At 37.4% G+C, this 17,735-nt stretch overlaps 1 protein-coding gene across 3 annotated transcripts; it reads left to right on the top strand.

Moving 5' to 3' along the window:
- The first annotated feature begins 85 nt into the window (after positions 1-85).
- RCN2 (reticulocalbin 2) lies at positions 86-16,942 on the top strand. 3 transcript variants are annotated; one of them, XM_082387056.1, is made up of 7 exons: positions 86-392; positions 775-880; positions 3,450-3,646; positions 11,091-11,192; positions 14,475-14,571; positions 15,438-15,580; positions 16,111-16,942. In XM_082387056.1, the coding sequence occupies exons 1-7, from the start codon at positions 249-251 to the stop codon at positions 16,261-16,263; spliced, it is 942 nt and encodes a 313-aa protein (XP_082243182.1). In that variant the 5' UTR covers positions 86-248; the 3' UTR covers positions 16,264-16,942. The 3 variants fall into 3 exon arrangements, with proteins under 3 accessions (XP_082243182.1, XP_082243181.1, XP_082243180.1); XM_082387055.1 differs by having other exon boundaries at positions 11,079-11,192; positions 15,441-15,580; XM_082387054.1 differs by having other exon boundaries at positions 88-392; positions 11,079-11,192.
- Positions 16,943-17,735: the final 793 nt, after the last annotated feature.

The following is a 17,735-nucleotide window of genomic DNA, read 5'->3' as shown; positions in this document are numbered from 1 at the left end:
TCATCGGCGCGGTCTGGCGCCCCGCCCCTCCGCCGGGGCTATATAAGCCTCGGCCTGGCATGCTGCATCAGCGCAATTGTCGCTCGGGCTTCAGCCGGTGATCACCCGAGGAACGGAGGCCACGGCCCTGTCCGCGTTCCGTTCCACCCTCCCCACGTACGCCGCGCCGCCCGCTGAGCGCCGCCGCCGGCCTGGGCCCCTCCCGCCTCCCTCCTCACCTCTCTGTGTGTCCGCGGCTGGCCGGCGCGATGCGGCTGGGCTCGAGGCCCGCCACGCTGGGGCTGCTCCTGCTGTGCGCCGCGGCAGCCGGCGCCGGGGAGGCCGAAGAGTTGCACTACCCACGGGGCGAGCACCGCGCCGACTACGACCGCGAGGCGCTACTGGGCGGCGAGGTGAGGCGGCCAGGCCGGGGGCTGGGAGGGCCGGGCCTCGCAGCGCGGCTGCCGCGGGCTTTGTCCCGGGACAAAGGGGGCGGCCGGGCGAGGCCTGGCCGGGGCAGCCTGACAGTGGGGGCCGGGCGGGGCGCAGCTCACTCTCCCGTGGACCCCGAGGGCTGTAAGCCTGAGAAAATAGCGCGGCCCAGGAGCCGGATCCCTTCTACCCTCCCTACAAGGGGCAGGATCACTGAGGGTGTGTAGGGGGCAGGGGCCTTGGAGAGCAGGTGTGGGTCACCCCAGAAGCCCTCAGCAAGGGTAGCTCTATTTTTCTCCACCATTTTGCCCTCCTGATAGTAATGCTTGACCCCCTCCCCCGTATATCGCTTACCCCCCAAAGGAAGAAGTCGATGAATATGTTAAACTCACCCCCGAAGAGCAACACAAAAGACTGAAGTCAATCATAGAGAAAATTGACTTGGACTCAGATGGCTTTCTCACCGAAAGTAAGGACGTCCTACACAACTAACAATGGAGACATCCCTTTGTAGGAGACAGAAATACAAACATTTAAGCAGGGTGTCTGTTGAGTGTAGATTGCTAGTGTTCCAACCAATTACAGGTACTGTGTGAGAGGGGAAAAAAGGACATGGTGAGTAGGTTTTATACCTGGAAATCTTTAGACATAGGATACCAACTAACACTCAGTGCTTTCTCCAGTAATATATAAACATCACTGACCCTACATGGTATGTGCAAGTCATACCTAGAGCAAACGCCCTGCTCCTCACATGACTTTTTATCAATATCAACATGATTCACTTTAGAGAAACATGCTAAAAACCTTCTTAAGGCATTAAGTGGTTTATTGCTCTTTTAATATATGCTTCATTAGAATCTTAACAACTTGCTTCTTTTTATAAGCAAGTAGAAAAGGACCTGTTGCATGTGAATTATGTTTATCACAAATTATTATAACTGGTAGAGGCCTTAGAATCATTGTGTCCACCTCTTTTTGTAAGGATGAAGAAACTGAAGCCCAGAGGCGTAAGTGCCTTGCTCCAGTGAGTCGCAAAGCCAGGATTAGAACCCGTATCTCCTGGACTTAATTCAGTCTTTAATATCCTTCACTTAAAAAACAAACAAAAAAACAAAGTGAGTGCTCTTAGGTAGATTCTAGAGCCAGAAATGAAATGCACAGATTCTTAAAAGAATATTCCAAATAAATTGCTGTGCATCTGCCTCAACTCATTGCTTAATTCATGTGATGCACCCGATCAACTTTCCAAGTTGATCCTCAATAAAAATTCAGGAGCTGTTTTCTTATAACTCTTACTTAAATGCTGCTCAGCATCTGAAGAATGAAGTTGCTGGAGAGAGAATTATAAGCTGATTGGTAAATTCAAGATGTGTTGTCAATGAAGTATTCACATTGGTGCCCTCAGGAATATTAAGGTTTTGTTCCTTGTACTTAAAGAACAGAACCTTTAGACTAATTATCCAATAAGAATAGGTACATCTTTGGTTACACTAGAGAGCACATAAAACAAGTTGATTTGGAAGACTTGGTGCTATTTATCTGTAAGGGCCTACATGTGTTCAAATATTTAATAGTAAGCTTTTTAAAAAGTTAAAATTAAAAGGAACTTAGTCCAAATCTTCGTTTTATAGATGAGAAAACAAAACCTAGAGAGGGTAAACTTATTCCTTACGGCAGAGCTGAAGTATGAACCCCTGTTTCTGACCTCTGTTTCGTTCTGTATTCTGTTAAAACATGATGATCATTCTACTTGAGGACTCTTCAGGGAATTTTGCTTATTTGCACTTTAAGCGCCAGGACTGGACTCAGGTTCTTGAGAGACAGCTAAGTTCAGTTTGGACTTTGAAGCCAAACATGGGTTTGAACCTAGACTCTGCTACTCATTAGCTGTGAGTCCTCAATTCCGAACCTCAATTTCCTGAACTGTAAAACAATTATTATAATTGCCTTGTTTTGAAGTTTAGAGACAAAGTATATAGAGGACCTGATATATAATAATTGTTCAATACATGGTTGCCATAATTATTCTGCCCTGATTTAGAGTTTCAGGAGGGACAAAGTGTCTTTACTTTTCTATTCACCTGACCTTCCCCCAAACCAACAGAGTAGTACCACTCTTTAAACCAAGTGGTGTATTATCTTTAAACCAAATGGGTACTCTTGCTTCCTTGCAAATATTCATGTTTTTCTTCCCCCACCCCCTTTTTTCTATAATGCAGTATAGTAAATATCTCTGATAGATTTTTAAAAGTTTATCTGAAAGTGGACATTTGCGATTTAGAAGCTTTTCCCCTATGTCTTCAGGTACCCAGTTAAGACAGATAGCTATTACAAGAAGGGCATAAATCATAATTGCTACCCATAACTTTGTTAAAATTTCCTCCAGATGCTTTATGACATCGTTAAAGGGAATGTACTGTAACAGTATTTCTCAAACTTCAGTCACTTGAGTACATTTTTCACAATTTAGGCCCTATTTACTTATCTATTATTCCCTTAATATAGTCTTGATTCAACTCAATGTAGAATGTATTTTAAAGGAAAACTTTATATTACTTTCATAAATGAAGAACACTGTTTTTTCCAATACATATTAAAATAAATGGGTAGTTATTCAAATATTTGTGCTTCCTGAGAGATCTGTGATAATTAGCAAAAGTTATCTGCAATTTTTTGGATAATATGTTTTAAAAGTCAAGTGCTATTTTGGCCAATTGGTAGTTTATTTAATAAATACTTGTTGAGCCAGGTGCTTCCTAGGCATTTGGAGTACCTCAATGAACAAAACATACCAAAACTCTCTGTACTCAAAGAGCTTACATTCTGTGTAGATCACATATTATAACATTCTTAAGACTCCAAACAGCTCTCCCCGCCTCCTACTCCTATTTCTATGAATACAACTAGGCCAGTTCTCACTCACTATTTATATACACTAAAGTTTTCTTTGCTTTTAAAGAATGTTTAGAAATCCTCACTCCTTTTAAGTATCAGAATTACTATCACATTCATTGTGTTCTGGGAAATTCTCATAGGTGAACTCAGTTCATGGATTCAAATGTCTTTTAAACATTATGCTATGCAAGAAGCAAAACAACAGTTCATTGAATATGATAAAAACAGTGATGCTAGTGTGTCGTGGGATGAATACAATATTCAGATGTATGATCGCGTAATCGACTTTGATGAGAACACTGCTCTGGATGATGCAGAAGAGGAGTCTTTTCGGCTGGTGAGTATGTGTGCACAAGCTTTTGATCATATCAGTTCACTTTACCTTCCTGCATGAGTGAGCACAAGAGGCCTGAGGTCAGAGATTGATTGCCTTGTTCTCTATCACCTGTTTCATTTCAGTGGTCATTTTGATGGTTTCCTTTCTAGCCAGATTTAGGACTCTTATTCTGGACTACTTCAGTTATCCTTGCATCTGTATTTCTCAGCTGCATCATTTGTCCTCATTTCCAGGGTTGCTTTTTTAGTGTATTTTGAATATGTATCTCAATATTTTATTTTTTTTTGTTATTGAACAATTGGTTTTATTATCATATTTATTAAGAAGACTATAGAGGCCTATTCCCATTTTTAAGCACATAGTTTTATATAAAATAACTCTAAAACTTTTTAAAATTGTGGTAAGGTACATATAACATAAAATTTACATTTTAACTATTTTTAAGTGTGCCGTTCAATATTGTTTAGTACATTCACATTGTTAGGCAACCAATCTGCAGAATTCTTGTCATCTTGCAGAACTGAAACCCTAAACACATTAAACAACTCCTCGTTTCCACTTGCCCCAGCCCCCTGGCAACCACCACTCGACTTTCTGTCTCTGAATTCAACTATTCAGGGTACCTCGTATAAGTGGAATCCTAACATTTTTGTGTGTGTGTGACTAGCTTATTTAACTTAACGTTCTCAAGGTTCGTCCATGTTGTAGTATGTGTCGGAATTTCCTTTTAAAGACAATAATATTCCATTATATGTATATATCACATTTTGTTTATCCATTCATCAATCAATGGACAGTTGAGTTGCTTCAGCTTTTTGGCTATTGTGAGTAATGTTGCTATGAACGTGGGTGTACAAATATGTCTTCGTGACCCTGCCTTTAATTCTTTTGGGTATATATCCAGAAGTGGAATTGCTAGATCATATGGTAATTCTATTTTTAATTTTCTTAGGAACTGCAATACTGTCTTCTATAGTGGCTGCACCATTTAAAATAATTTATTTTTGAAGATTCAGTATCACTATGAGTTCTGTTGTGTCTCGTGGTTTAATTTGTTGAAATATATTTCTTAAGCAGAGTTGAGGAAGGCAATATTTAGGAATCAGTAGGAACTTTTAAAGACTTTTTACTTAGTAATTAGTAGGAACTTTTTAAGACAAATTACTATAAGCTTGAGAAATTACTATTTCAAATACGTTTGTATTTCAGAGGTAATTTTAAAGACTTTTTTTTTAATTTAATTTATTTATTTTTGGCTGCATTGGGTCTTTCGTCGCTGCACACGGGCTTTCTCTAGTTGCGGCTAGCAGGGGCCACCCTTTGTTGCGGTGCGCGGGCCTCTCACTAGGGTGGCTTCTCTTGTTGTGGAGCACGGGGTCCAGACACGCAGGCTTCAGTAGCTGTAGCATGCGGGCTCAGTAGTTGTGGCTCGCGGGCTCTATAGTGCAGGTTCAGTAGTTGTGGCGCACGGGCCCAGTCGCTCCGCGGCATGTGGGATCCTCCCAGACCAGAGCTCGAACCCGCGTCCCCCGCATTGGCAGGCGGACTCCCAAACACTGCGCCACCAGGGAAGCCCCAAGACTTTTTTTAAAAGAGTTTTTTGTACGTGGAAAAAATAAAACCGAACACCTTGTTGCAAGCGTTGTGTCCCAAAATATTAATCAAGGATGCTTGGAAAACATTTGAGGCTCCTCTATTCCTTAACTTACCTATCCCATTATTAGTATCTACCTTTTTGTTTTTACCATGGCCATATTTTATCAGTGTATATGCTATTTATTTTATTTCATATTGGCCACTTGAACTCTGTAGGCCATCACTAACTCAAAATTGGTTGTTTCTCTGCTAATGATTATGCATATGCTATGCATATACCACTGGTGTGGAGGTTAAGAGCTCCAGCTTTGGAGCCAGTCTGCTTGGCTTCACATTCAGGCATACCACTTAACAGTGGTGCAGCTTTAGGTTAAGTCAGACCTCCTTATGCCTCAGTTTCCTCATATCTAAAAATGGGAATGATAATAGTATGGAGAAACAGTAATAAATATTGATAGTAGCAGTTGGACTGGTAAACTCTTCTATGTTGATTTGAACGAATACTGTTGAAGAAAGCATGTATGATTCACATGTTTATCTTTAATATTTATATACAATCAGCTTTTGAAAGTTGTTTAAGCATTTGTTAACTATATCAGCTTTAGATTAGTTAGGATTTAATATATAGGGGAAAAATGTCTTTGCTCCTTTTTTTCTCCTTATTTGGGTCTTCATCTTACAGCAGACTGAAAAGAGTGTAAATCAGTCTTTTCACTACTTAGTGCTAAAAAGAAAACAAATGATAATAATGAGATCTGGGATTTGTCTACTAGTTATTCTCCTTTACTATAGGAATTAACTCATCTTAAAAGCATCATTTGCATTCCAAGACTTTTCTAAAACCAAACCATGGTATGATATTATGACTTCCCTGCCAGAGAATAATACAGAAGTTAAATACAGTATTTTAAAATGTTACTAGAATTAGATTCTGTCCTTTTTTTTTTTCACTCAAAAGATTCAATTAGCATCCCATCAAAAATAAGAAACGTGTGTAGTTTTTTAAATCTGTATTCTTTTGTGGGTTGGGGGTGTGGGATGAAATAATACATGATGATGTTGAGAAGAAAATCTTCACTTTGAAAAGGTACATGACTTGTTAATATAAAGTATTTATGAACAGTTTTTCTTTTAAAAGATGTCTGGTTCTAATGCTATGTTCCCCACCCAGGTACTCAGTACATGTTGATTATAAGACTCTACTTTTAAAGAATGAATTAGATGGACCTTAATAGCCTAAAGGAATTTATGGATCCCTAAAATGAACACTTCTCAATGGGAGTTCTAATGGTTATTCTTTGACAACACAGGAATATGTCTCTACATGGAGTTCTATTTATAATACTTTATTAGAATTTGATATATATAGATATAACCCACTAAAAGTGGATGTGGGGTGTAAAGATGAACCCAGACACAGCTGCATTATTATTCAAAATAAAAAATCAAGGATGAAGAATGAATCGGTCTTAATCGAAGTAACAGACTAAACATTATACCATAAAATAATCATAAAAAGTAATTGGATATCTAAATAAAATAAAATGTTTCTATATGGAAGCCTAATAAAAAACAAAAATCAATTTGATACCTGAATTTTATCTTATTTTTGATGTTTTCATATAGAGAATAGAGATAGCCTGGAATAATGACCCTCTCAGGCTGTGAAATGTCTGAAAAAGCATTTCTTTATGATCTGATGAACAAGTATAGTCAGCACTTTTAAGCAGGATAATTAAAGTTTGAGGACCAACCTGGCAGAAGCTCAATTGCTCTAACTTCTAAAGCCAGCCGCTGAATGTGCATGTATAAGCAATATTTATTTATGTAAGATATTATCTTGCATGTGGCTAATCAGAATAAGACCTAGACTTTTTTTCTGGTGTCACAAGTTATATATTTCCTCATGTAAAATTTTTAGTCTACCAAAAGATGGCAGTTTTGTTCTTCACAAGTTTCTGTTACAATATAAAATAAACGAGTATGGTAGTTTCTATCTTTTTATTACTGTGTATAGTACTTCCTACTCTCCACTAGAACACAAGGTTTTTATACAGAAGAAAAAAGTGTTGAGGTTTTATGAAACTGATAGTCTTTTGTTGTTCTCTTTTAGAAATTTGCTACTTTGAAAAAAGTCTTGCAACGTATTGGCTTCTTTAATATGAGTCTCTCTTAAATTGTGTTCCTCAAATGAGTAAAACTTTTAAAAAGCACGTTATTTCATTTTATTTTTAAAACTGAGAAATGTAAACCAGAAAACTACCTTTTTTTTTTTTTTTTTTAAAGAAATCTTAGCTGTTGAAAGAGATCCTTTCTTTCCATAGGCAAATTTGGCCAAATTCTGCTCCCTCTACTGAAACATGGACCTTTTTGCTCTGAATTGAAGGGTTCTTTCATAAGGAAATCTAAGCACTTAGTATTTTGAATAGTGATTTATTCAAAAAGAAATTGATTGACTCAACAAAGTACCTCGAGTTCTTATTTTTCTACTTTTCCCCATGTTAAACCTGAACATAACATGTAAATTATTTGGTCTAATTATTTAAAATTATGAAACATTAAGTTAAAACAGCTATTTGGAAACAGTTTTTTCCCCCTGTCATGATTGGGTGGATATAACTGGCTAGTGGAATCTGGATGTTTAAAAGACAAATTCTTTGGGGAAAGAAATGAGCCTCTCCACTGTAAATCAATCAACGTAAAAGAACTAGTGTTTCAGTAAATGACTGCTACCTAACCTCTACTATTCCAAAAAACCGAACAGAGTATTTCTTTTCAACAGTGAATCACATAAATTGAAAGCTTCTAAAATATTTGAAATTGTACTTTTTCAAAAATGTGCAGTTTAATACACATAAGTTTATAGAAAGTTATTCCCAGAAATTCTCAAAATAGAATTTATGCAGGATTAGCAATATGCCACTATTGGCTTCCAAGGCTCTTAATCACAGAATTACCTTTGAGAAATTCATTAAAAGCAGCCTTGTCCCTAATAGCTGCTACTTCTTGGTTTCCTATCAGAGTGTACTTGGGGGAAAAAAAAGGAAGATGGGTGTGAGAAAGTAGAAAAGGGTATGATTATTTAACCTCGACCTCAAGATAGGCCCTTTTCAGCTTTTGATGTGTTTTATCTGGACATACAGAATTAGCACTGTAAAGAACCTACAAAGAGTAGACTTCCAAATATTATGTACATTTGTCAAAAGTATTCTCATAAAAGGACTATTTTTTGAAACCTGTTAACATGTTTTTGAAAAGTCATTTTGAAGACCAGAAACAGAAATAGACATACCAAGAATTAATACATAGTCTAAATTTATTGCTTTGGGGACATTAAAAAAATTATTGCGACTGTTAAAGAAGATAGTGTGTAGTACTGTAGAAAGAACAGGGAGGATCCAAGTTCAACATATTTTAGCTGTTTTTCTGACATCCCTTTCAATAAATCATTTTAATCTCAGTTTTTCTATCAATAATAGTAATATGTAACATTTATTTAATACCTAATACTTAAGGTTTCTAATTGCTTGATAGGAATTCTCATCCCAATTGCTTAACAGAGATTTTTTTCGTATTTATTATAAATTCAATTTATTTAAACTAAAAAAAAAAAAAAACCGGTTCACCCATTTCTGTCACCTCGCCACCTCCCCACCCCTGGCAACCACCAGTCTGTTCTCTGTATCTTGAGCTTGGTTTTGGGGGAATTTTTTGTTTGTTTGTTTTTAGATTCCACATAGATCATACCGTATTTGTCTTTCTCTGACTTATTTCACTTAGCATAATGCCCTCAAGGTACATCCATATTGTCTCAAATGGCAAGATTTTATTCTTTTTTATGGCTGAATAATAAGTCCCCTACATTCGAATGAGTTCCGTTCAGAGAGCACGTTCGTAAGTCCGATTTGTTCGTTAAGTCCAACAAAGTTAGCCTGGGTACCCACCTAACACAATCGGCTATATAGTACTGTACTGTAATAGGTTTATAATACTTTTCACACAAATAATACATAAACACAAACAATAAAGAGAACATTTTTAATCTTATAGTACAGTGCCTTGAAAAGTACAGTAGTACAGTACAACAGCTGGCATACAGGGGCTGGCATCGAGTGAACAGGCAAGAAGTGTTACTTACTGGAGGAGGGAGAGGAGGTGGGAGATGGTAGAGCTGAAGGATCATCAGCAATAGGAGACGGAGGGCAAGCTGCAATGTCACTCACGCCTGACACTGATGGCACAGGTTCTGGTTCCTTGCTGGATTCAATTCTATCTACCGTCTTGAAAAAATGATCCAGTGATAGCTGGGTAGTAGCTCTTTCTTTCTTGTCATAGATGACACGGTAGCACTGGATTGCATTCTGAATGGCTACTGCAACCTTCGTGTACCATTCTATGTTTGGGTCCTGTGCCTCGAAAAGTAACAGTGCCTCCTCAAGTAAAGAAAATCCCCTTACCATTTCCTGTGTCGTGAATCTCTTCAGTTCTTTAGTTACTTCTTCTTCCTTTTGTCTCTCTTCATCCTTTCTCTGGGCCTCCAATTCCATCTTTTCACCTCGTTCCACTCTCAATTATTTTCACTTTTGTTTCTGTTGTTATAGCTTGGTGCTTCTTAGCAGTACCAGCTACATTACCACTGCTTTTACGCTTGCTTCCGGACATCCTGGGCTTGAAATAAAGATACTGTACCACTGTACTCTATACGGTACTGTACAGTAAAGTACACAAAAGCACAACCACTTGTAGAGAATGCACGCACGTGACAATGTATGCCCGTCACGTAAACTAACTTACGTAATTGGACATATGAATGCACGTTTGCATCTTTGAAAATTCGCAGCTTGAAGGTTCGTATATGGGGGACTTACTGTATATAATTTCTTTATCCATTTATCCATCAGTGGATATAGGTTGTTTCTATATGTTGGCTATTGTAAATAATGCTGCAGTGAACATAGAGGCTCGTATATCTTTTTGAGTTAGTGTTTTCATTTTCTTTGGATAAATACCCAGAAGTGGAATTCCTGGATCAGATGGTAGTTCTATTTTTAATTTTTTGAGGAATCTCCATACTGTTTTCCGTAGTAGCTGCATCAATTTACATTCCCACCAACAGTGCACAAGAGTTCTCTTTTCTCCATATCCTTACCAACACCTGTTATTTCTTGTCTTTTTTGTAACAGCCAGGTGTCAGGTGATATATCATTGTGGTTTTGATTTGCATTTCCCTGATGATTTATGATGTTGAGCATCTTTTCATTTACCTGTTGGCCATCTGTATGTATTTGGAAAATGTCTATTCAGATCTGCCCATTTTTTTAGTTGGACTGTTTGGTTTTTGTTCTATTGAGTTGTACAAGTTCTTTATATATTTTGGATATTAGCCCCTTATCATATATATGATTTGCAAATATTTTCTCCCATTCAGTAGCTTTCATTTTATTGATGGTTTCTTTTGCTGTGCAGAGCCTTTTAGTTTGATATAGTCCCACTTGTTTATTTTTGCTTTTGTTGCTTTTGGTGTCAGATTATCCCAATTGTATAGGTGAGGAGACTGGAGAGGTTAAGCAGTTTGCCCTAAGTAATAAGCTAGTGAGTGGCATTGCTGGAATTCAGATCTGAGTTTCTCTGACTCTAGAGCCTGTGTCTCTGTACTGCTTCTAATAAATGTTTGTTATTTGCCCAACTTACCTTCAAAGGGATGATGTGAAGATAAAATATGATAATGGGTGTAAATGTACTTTAGATTTCACATAGTTGTATTTTTCAAAGTATTTTTAATAATGTTATGGTATGGATGAGACCCTTAAACATGTTCAATATTTAATTTTCAAAGCTTCATTTAAAGGACAAGAAGAGATTTGAAAAAGCTAACCAGGATTCAGGTCCTGGTTTGAATCTTGAAGAATTTATTGCTTTTGAGCATCCTGAAGAAGTTGATTACATGGCGGTAAGGAAGAAACATTTCAAGATGACTATTGAATGACCAAAATTTTAAAACTTGCTTTTACAAAGTAATTAAAATGAATTGTATGGCAAACAGAATTTTGGGAGACAGGAAGATCTGAAGTTTTCCCTGCTTAAGATAAGGAGTGGGAAGAAGGAGGTTTTCTGGTGGGGTGGGGTGGGGTGTGCTTATTGGGAGGAAGAAGGTAAGGAATGAGTGTTCTTTAATCTCTGTAACATATATGAGCATCAGTCTTTCCCTGTCTAGTTTCTGTTTCGTAACCACATTATCTTCAGTGCCTTCCTTGTCCTTTTGTAGTTTCCCGACTTTCCTCTGGTTTTTCAGTATTAGTAACACTAGAATTTCCTATTTAGTTTACAGCATCACTTGTGAAAACTTTTGGTCTGGGAGAATGTATCACATTTGGATCCCTTTTCATAGGGTGTGTGGGGGTAGGGTGGGGGGTACAGCTAATGACTAATGATGTTTTTGCAACTTCAGGCATAATGAGTCCTCTCATCCCTTTAGTGCTTAAAAGAAGTACCAGCTCTTCAAAATTTTGTTGGACTCTAGGTTTAATTTAACACTGATTAAGTCCCTCCTATGACTTGATAAGCTTCTTGAGAGCAGAAACTATCGTATTGGAGGGTAAAGATTAATATAAGACATGGCTTTTAAAAAATAGGCCAAACATTTATATTGAGGTCTGTTGCCTGGCATAAGCCTCCAGCCATGTGGCTTAGTTCCCCGGACATTTCAGGGAGGGAAGATGTAGCTTTTTGTTTAATGGGTCATGGTCAGATGCTGCTACCTTGATAGCAAGGCTGCCAGATACGTTTTTCTCTGTAGCTCAGTGGCAAGACACCACCATTAGTACCACTTCTCTTGCCACTGTGAGGCATCTGATTTCTCACTTGGCACAAAATACATGACCTAGTTTAAGAACATTGGCACAATTTGTTTTAATTAGGGCCAATTAGGGCCAATTAGGGCCAAAAATTGAGCCCTAGCATGGTAGGCAGAGGATGTTGGATCTTGATTACCTCGGAATAAGGAACAGTTGAAGACTGAGGAGGGAAATGACCAGTGAAAGCAATGAAATAATTTAGGCATTATATGTTATGGCCCTGGAATACAAGGTGGCAGTGGAATGAATTAGACTTGACCAACATTTTGAAGAAAGCATAGACAGGAATGTTGACTGACTAAACACGGGAAGGGAGGGGGGCAAGAGTCAGAGATGACTGTGAGGTTTGGGGCTTGCCTAACAATGAAAGCCCATTGCAGAATGGGGTGTGTCAGTACGGGGAAGTATGTTCTTTGTGCTGAGTTGGCCTTGATGGCAGCATATAAGGTGTGTGACCATAAAGTGGTGTCTCATTCAGAGCAGCTTCATTAATTCCTATTTATCTTCATTGTTTTTGTGTATCCCTTTTTCCCTTTAAGGGTATATTTGATATAGGAAAAGGCAGGTGTACAAGATCAACTAAGTGATTCTACTTTGGATTAGAATTTGGAATTTAAAGATATTTTCATTCATGTAGTTCCAAAAATTATTTTAACCAAGGCAACATTATTGAAATAAATCTATTGTTTCCCAAGAGGATTACTTGAATGGAGGAATAATCATTTTGATCAGTGATTCTTTTACTGGGTCATAGACTCCTTTAAAAAATATGATGCAAACTATGTACTGTGTCCCAGAAAAATCCTATGTATGTCCATGCTCATACACGTGAAGTATTGGATTATAATTTCAAGAGATTCTCAGATCCTCTCTCTAAAACCAATCTTTGGATATCCAGGTTAAGAGCCCCTGGTTTCTATACATAAAATCTGTAATATTTGATTTTAAAAAACGCTAACAACTTGTATTTAAGTATTATTTCATACAGATGTAGATAAAGCCCCTGGGTTTGACTAGAATGGTAGACTTTTGAGAATATATTTCATTATAGTTGTGATGCTAGAATCCAGATTGAAAGGTATTTGGGTGGCAGCAGGTAATGAGGAAACGAGAATAGTAGGTATAACCTATTAGAGGAAAAGAAAAACCAGGATGGTGGCTAAAGAGTGCAGCAAAGTCATTGGGGACTTGAATGTTTTTAAACGCATAGAAGAAGGAGCTGGTGGAGAAGAGATTGGAGCCTTGGGAGAGGCTGGAGTTAAGAGTTAAAGAAAGCACTCAGGAAATGGGGTAGTATGGGATCTAGGAAGACAGTTGAGGGCTTCACCCTAGAGAAGAGGGGGAGAGAGCTTTAACTGCTGAGATCAGAGGCATATATAGAGGTAATTAAAGGTGAGGATGCGATGCTGGGAAACAAGGAAGCATTTCAGAAGACCTGTACCATGTTTAGAAAAACAGGAGGGTCTTTGTCAAGAGTGTATTGGAGAGAGTTAGGGTGAGGCCCAAGGAAAATGGAGGTTTCAAAAAACAGCTGTAGAGTGTATGTTAGGGAAAGTGAGGCAGAGATAGACTTCCAAGCTGCAGTGAGAGCCCACCAAAATGGCAAGAAATTAATTTACAAGGACTAGTTTCTATTTTTGTATCTTTCTCTGATTCTGGAATAAAGGAGAAAGTGAAGTGAGTCTGATGTACTAGATAGGGATTGGCATAATAAGAGGGTACAAGGGGATATAGGAATGTAATAAGAGAAGGACTGAAGCAGCTGGCCATTAAACAGGTCATCCTGGGTCAAGTATAACGAGAAAGGGTGTGATCTTTGGATCAGAGGGGAGTGGTTGGTAAGAAGCCTTGGTAAGTGTGAGGAACAGATTTGGGGGCAGTCTGGTGTGGATAGGGTAGATTGGTAGAAGAGGAAGCAGGGAGGTTGAGGTTTTATAGGGGACTGCCCCATTTCAGGTCTGGGGGTAGAACAGCAGCTCTATTCAAAGACATCTAAGACAAGGGTTCTTTTGGGGTTGTTAATAGATTTGAGAGAAAGTGGAATTAAAGAACACAAAGGTAGTAAGATATGTCATTCTTCAGAAGGAGGGTAATTTGCAGAAAATAGGAGTGTGAGTTTAGTGCCGAGGTTGTTCAGGAGGGTGAAGTGGAGTGCTCAATAATAGAAACTTAAGGATGTTGAATTTTAAGCTACTTAATATTTGGGGTTTTATTCCTGCTTCTAAATTCCAGTGTTTAGAAAGATTGTCTTGCAAGTATGGACAACCAAAATAATTATTCCTAAATAAGTTCTGTAGTAGCATTGATTCAGATGGTGGTGGGATTGAAACTTTTGTGACTAATTTTTTTGTGTGTGTGTGTGAACGGACATGCAATAGGAATTTGTCATTCAAGAGGCTTTAGAAGAACATGACAAAAATGGTGATGGATTTGTTAGTTTGGAAGAATTTCTCGGTGACTACAGGCGGGACCCAAGTAAGTAGCTTGGGGATGTGTGGATGCGGGGGTGGGAAAAGAAGAAAGAAATTGAAAGACAGTCTTGCTCATTGAGAGTTCTGTTTGACAGAGGAAAATGGAAGAACTGGGCTTGATTCCTCCTTGTTCTGCCAAGTTCAATAAAATACAAGGGAAACAAAGGGACTTAAAGCTTATCTGAGAATGCTGTTTTTACTCACTTTTATTTCCACGTCTAGATCCAAGCATTTTTCTTCCTTTTCAAACAAATAAAATGTAATCATCAATTCAAATGGGTGAGGAAGTAAAGGTTGATATTTTTAAACAGACTTCTGTACCCTTGCATGTAGATCTTGAAAGAGAAGAAAATATAGAATCCTATAAATACTGGAGTAAGACTGGAAGGTGGCTGAGTGTTTGAAATTTGAGGAGTTTTTAAATGCAGCTTTTTCTGAAAGCAGCTGTCTTTTCAGAATTGTTGCTTAAAAGCATCACTTATTGTGAATGTCACTTTAAAATTACACATGGCATTGCTTTGTAAGAGCACGCAGGAAGCTTTAGTCACATGATGTACGTAAAAACATTACCTAGCTCCAACTTGGGAAAACAGTATCCGAACAAGTAGCAGCAGTTAACAAATTACTAGTTTGTGATAATAAGCAACAATTTTTAAACTCTGAGTATCACTTTTGAAAATTACTATAGAGTTGATACTTATTTCAGGACATTTCAGTTAAGTACCTCTGTTTCTTTGGGCCTCCTTTATTTGGTAAGCTTTAAATTCATTTCCTTTATTCTAGGGGTATACCAAACTTCTTATTGGATACATGTGATATTCTTGCGTATGCACGTTTATGTTCTTGGGGGTTTTCTTTTTGTATATTAAGCAGCAAATGAAGATCCAGAGTGGATACTCGTTGAGAAAGATAGATTCCTGAATGATTATGACAAAGATGCTGACGGCAGGCTTGATCCCCAAGAGCTGTTGTCTTGGGTAGTACCCAATAATCAGGGCATTGCACAAGAAGAGGTAAGTGTTACAGAATTACTCTCTCATCCCCAAATTGGTGCTACTGATAGTAAAGGAAATTCAAAATCTTAAGCCAAAGAAAGAAGTAGTGGAGTTATTTATTTAGGAATAATGCATTGCTATTTCTTGATTTAAATCTATGATCTGTTTTAGATTGTTTTAGATTTTCAAGGAGACAAAGAAGTTAAGATTGTATCATTTATTAATCTGATAGCACAATAGAATAATAAAAATTTGTATTTACCTACAGGGGCTCAAAATGAGTTATATTAATTTTGGTTTACTTTGAGATATCCTGAATTGGATTTGAGTTGGGAGGAGGCAGAACCCAGCAGAAATTAAGGAAGGAGGTAATGAGAGACGCCGTAGACAGACCTGGTCACAATGGTTAATATTTTTAGATACTTAGACAATAATGAGTACTTGGCATACCTGAATGGTTTTGACAAATCAAATCACATTAAAATGTGAACATCTTTCTGAAAATGCTTATTACACTTGACACCTTTTTGTTTTGTTTTATTTTAAAGGCTCTTCATCTAATTGATGAAATGGATTTGAATAGTGACAGAAAGCTCTCTGAAGCAGAGATTCTGGAGAACCAGGACTTGTTTCTTACCAGCGAAGCCACAGATTATGGCAGACAGCTTCATGATGAATATTTCTATCACGATGAGCTTTAATCCCTGGGTATATCTGAGTAGAGTACTGGCTCCTTTTATAGTTTGTTACCAGCTTTACTTTTGTGATAAAATGTTGATGTTACATTTTACATTCTTACATCTTACCACAGTCAAGATTAATGTACATTAAAATTTTGGCCTTTTAGAAGAAACGTAAAACAAAAACCTGATATTTATTTCAAAACGTATTGAAGAAATGAAACAATATTGTGCCATATGACAACATAGTCTTTCCTAAATATTCCATCTGTTTAGTACTGTATTATGGAATATTTGAGTTCTGTTTCCATACTTGAAAAAATGGAGGATTCTAGAGTTGGCTGAACAATATTATTTAAGTAGTATATGACTGAGCTATCAATTTTTGTTTTAAGTAGATTTAATTTGGGAACTGACAGAAGGACATTGTGTTTAGTTTTAGCATTTTTGCTTTAAAACCTTTAAAGGAACCTTAGAAAGACTTATGCCTCACATGTTAATGTTGAGAAGTTCTGCTTAATTTTAAAATGGTTTCTATAAAAGGTTTTATTGTATGAAATAGAACTTTATATTTTTGCATCTGTATAGATAGTAATTATATTTAATGTGTAACTATAGCATTATGGTGTGTGGAATTTGACATTGTCCAGAACTCTTTTCTTTTATTGACTGATTAAAAATGAAATGTCCTATCTTTTTATATGTTTGTTTGTTTTTCTTTAATCTTTCAGGTAACCCTTGAATTTAGCAAAAGTTTTGTTGTATTATACATTACTTCACCTCATCCATTCCTGTATTTTATTTGGGGAATGAATGTTCTCAAAACTCTGTTAAATTATATTCTTGCTGCATATTCTTATTTTGCCTTTTTTTTTTTTTCTAGATAAAAGAATCATATTATAATTGAATGTGCACCTGACACATTTCATTTGCTATTGTGGCAAATGTGGTCTTGCTGTTTGGAGCTAGAAATAGTCATAAGAACTACACAGGTTGAAATCACCAGTAGAGCTGGTTAGTTATCAGCAGTAGAGCTCAAGATCAGTCATACTGAAATTAAAATCATACTTGATAAGCATTTGTCCACACCTAAATGGTCAGTTTTAACCTTATTCAGGAAGTCAACTTATTACCTTTGTGGGGAGTAAGAAAAGTGAGAAGGTGAGAAATTCATGTTTTCATAGCTTTGACTCACAGATAGTTTTGCTTTCTGTTTTCTTAAATTACTTTTATTTGTGGGTGAAGAGGTCAGCTATGCATTCTATTAATCTTTTTCCAATCTAAAGTTGTCTCCTTTATAGCACACACAGCACTGGGGGGGCTCAGCCAGTCTTTATGAGTTATTAGAGAAAATCTGAAGCCCTTTTCTAATAGAATTAACTGCATCAGCTTACCTCTCTACTGCTCCCACCTCTGCTGATGTGAGTCACGAATGCAAATTGTAACCTCTCACACTTTAATGATAGCTTGCTTACCCTGGTATCTAAAGTACA

This window comes from Balaenoptera borealis (genome assembly GCF_965194805.1).
Source record: "Balaenoptera borealis genome assembly, chromosome: 3".
NCBI classification, from domain to species: Eukaryota; Metazoa; Chordata; class Mammalia; order Artiodactyla; family Balaenopteridae; genus Balaenoptera; species Balaenoptera borealis.
Note: the sequence above shows the minus strand (reverse complement) of the source record. Positions and strands in the feature narration are given on the sequence as shown.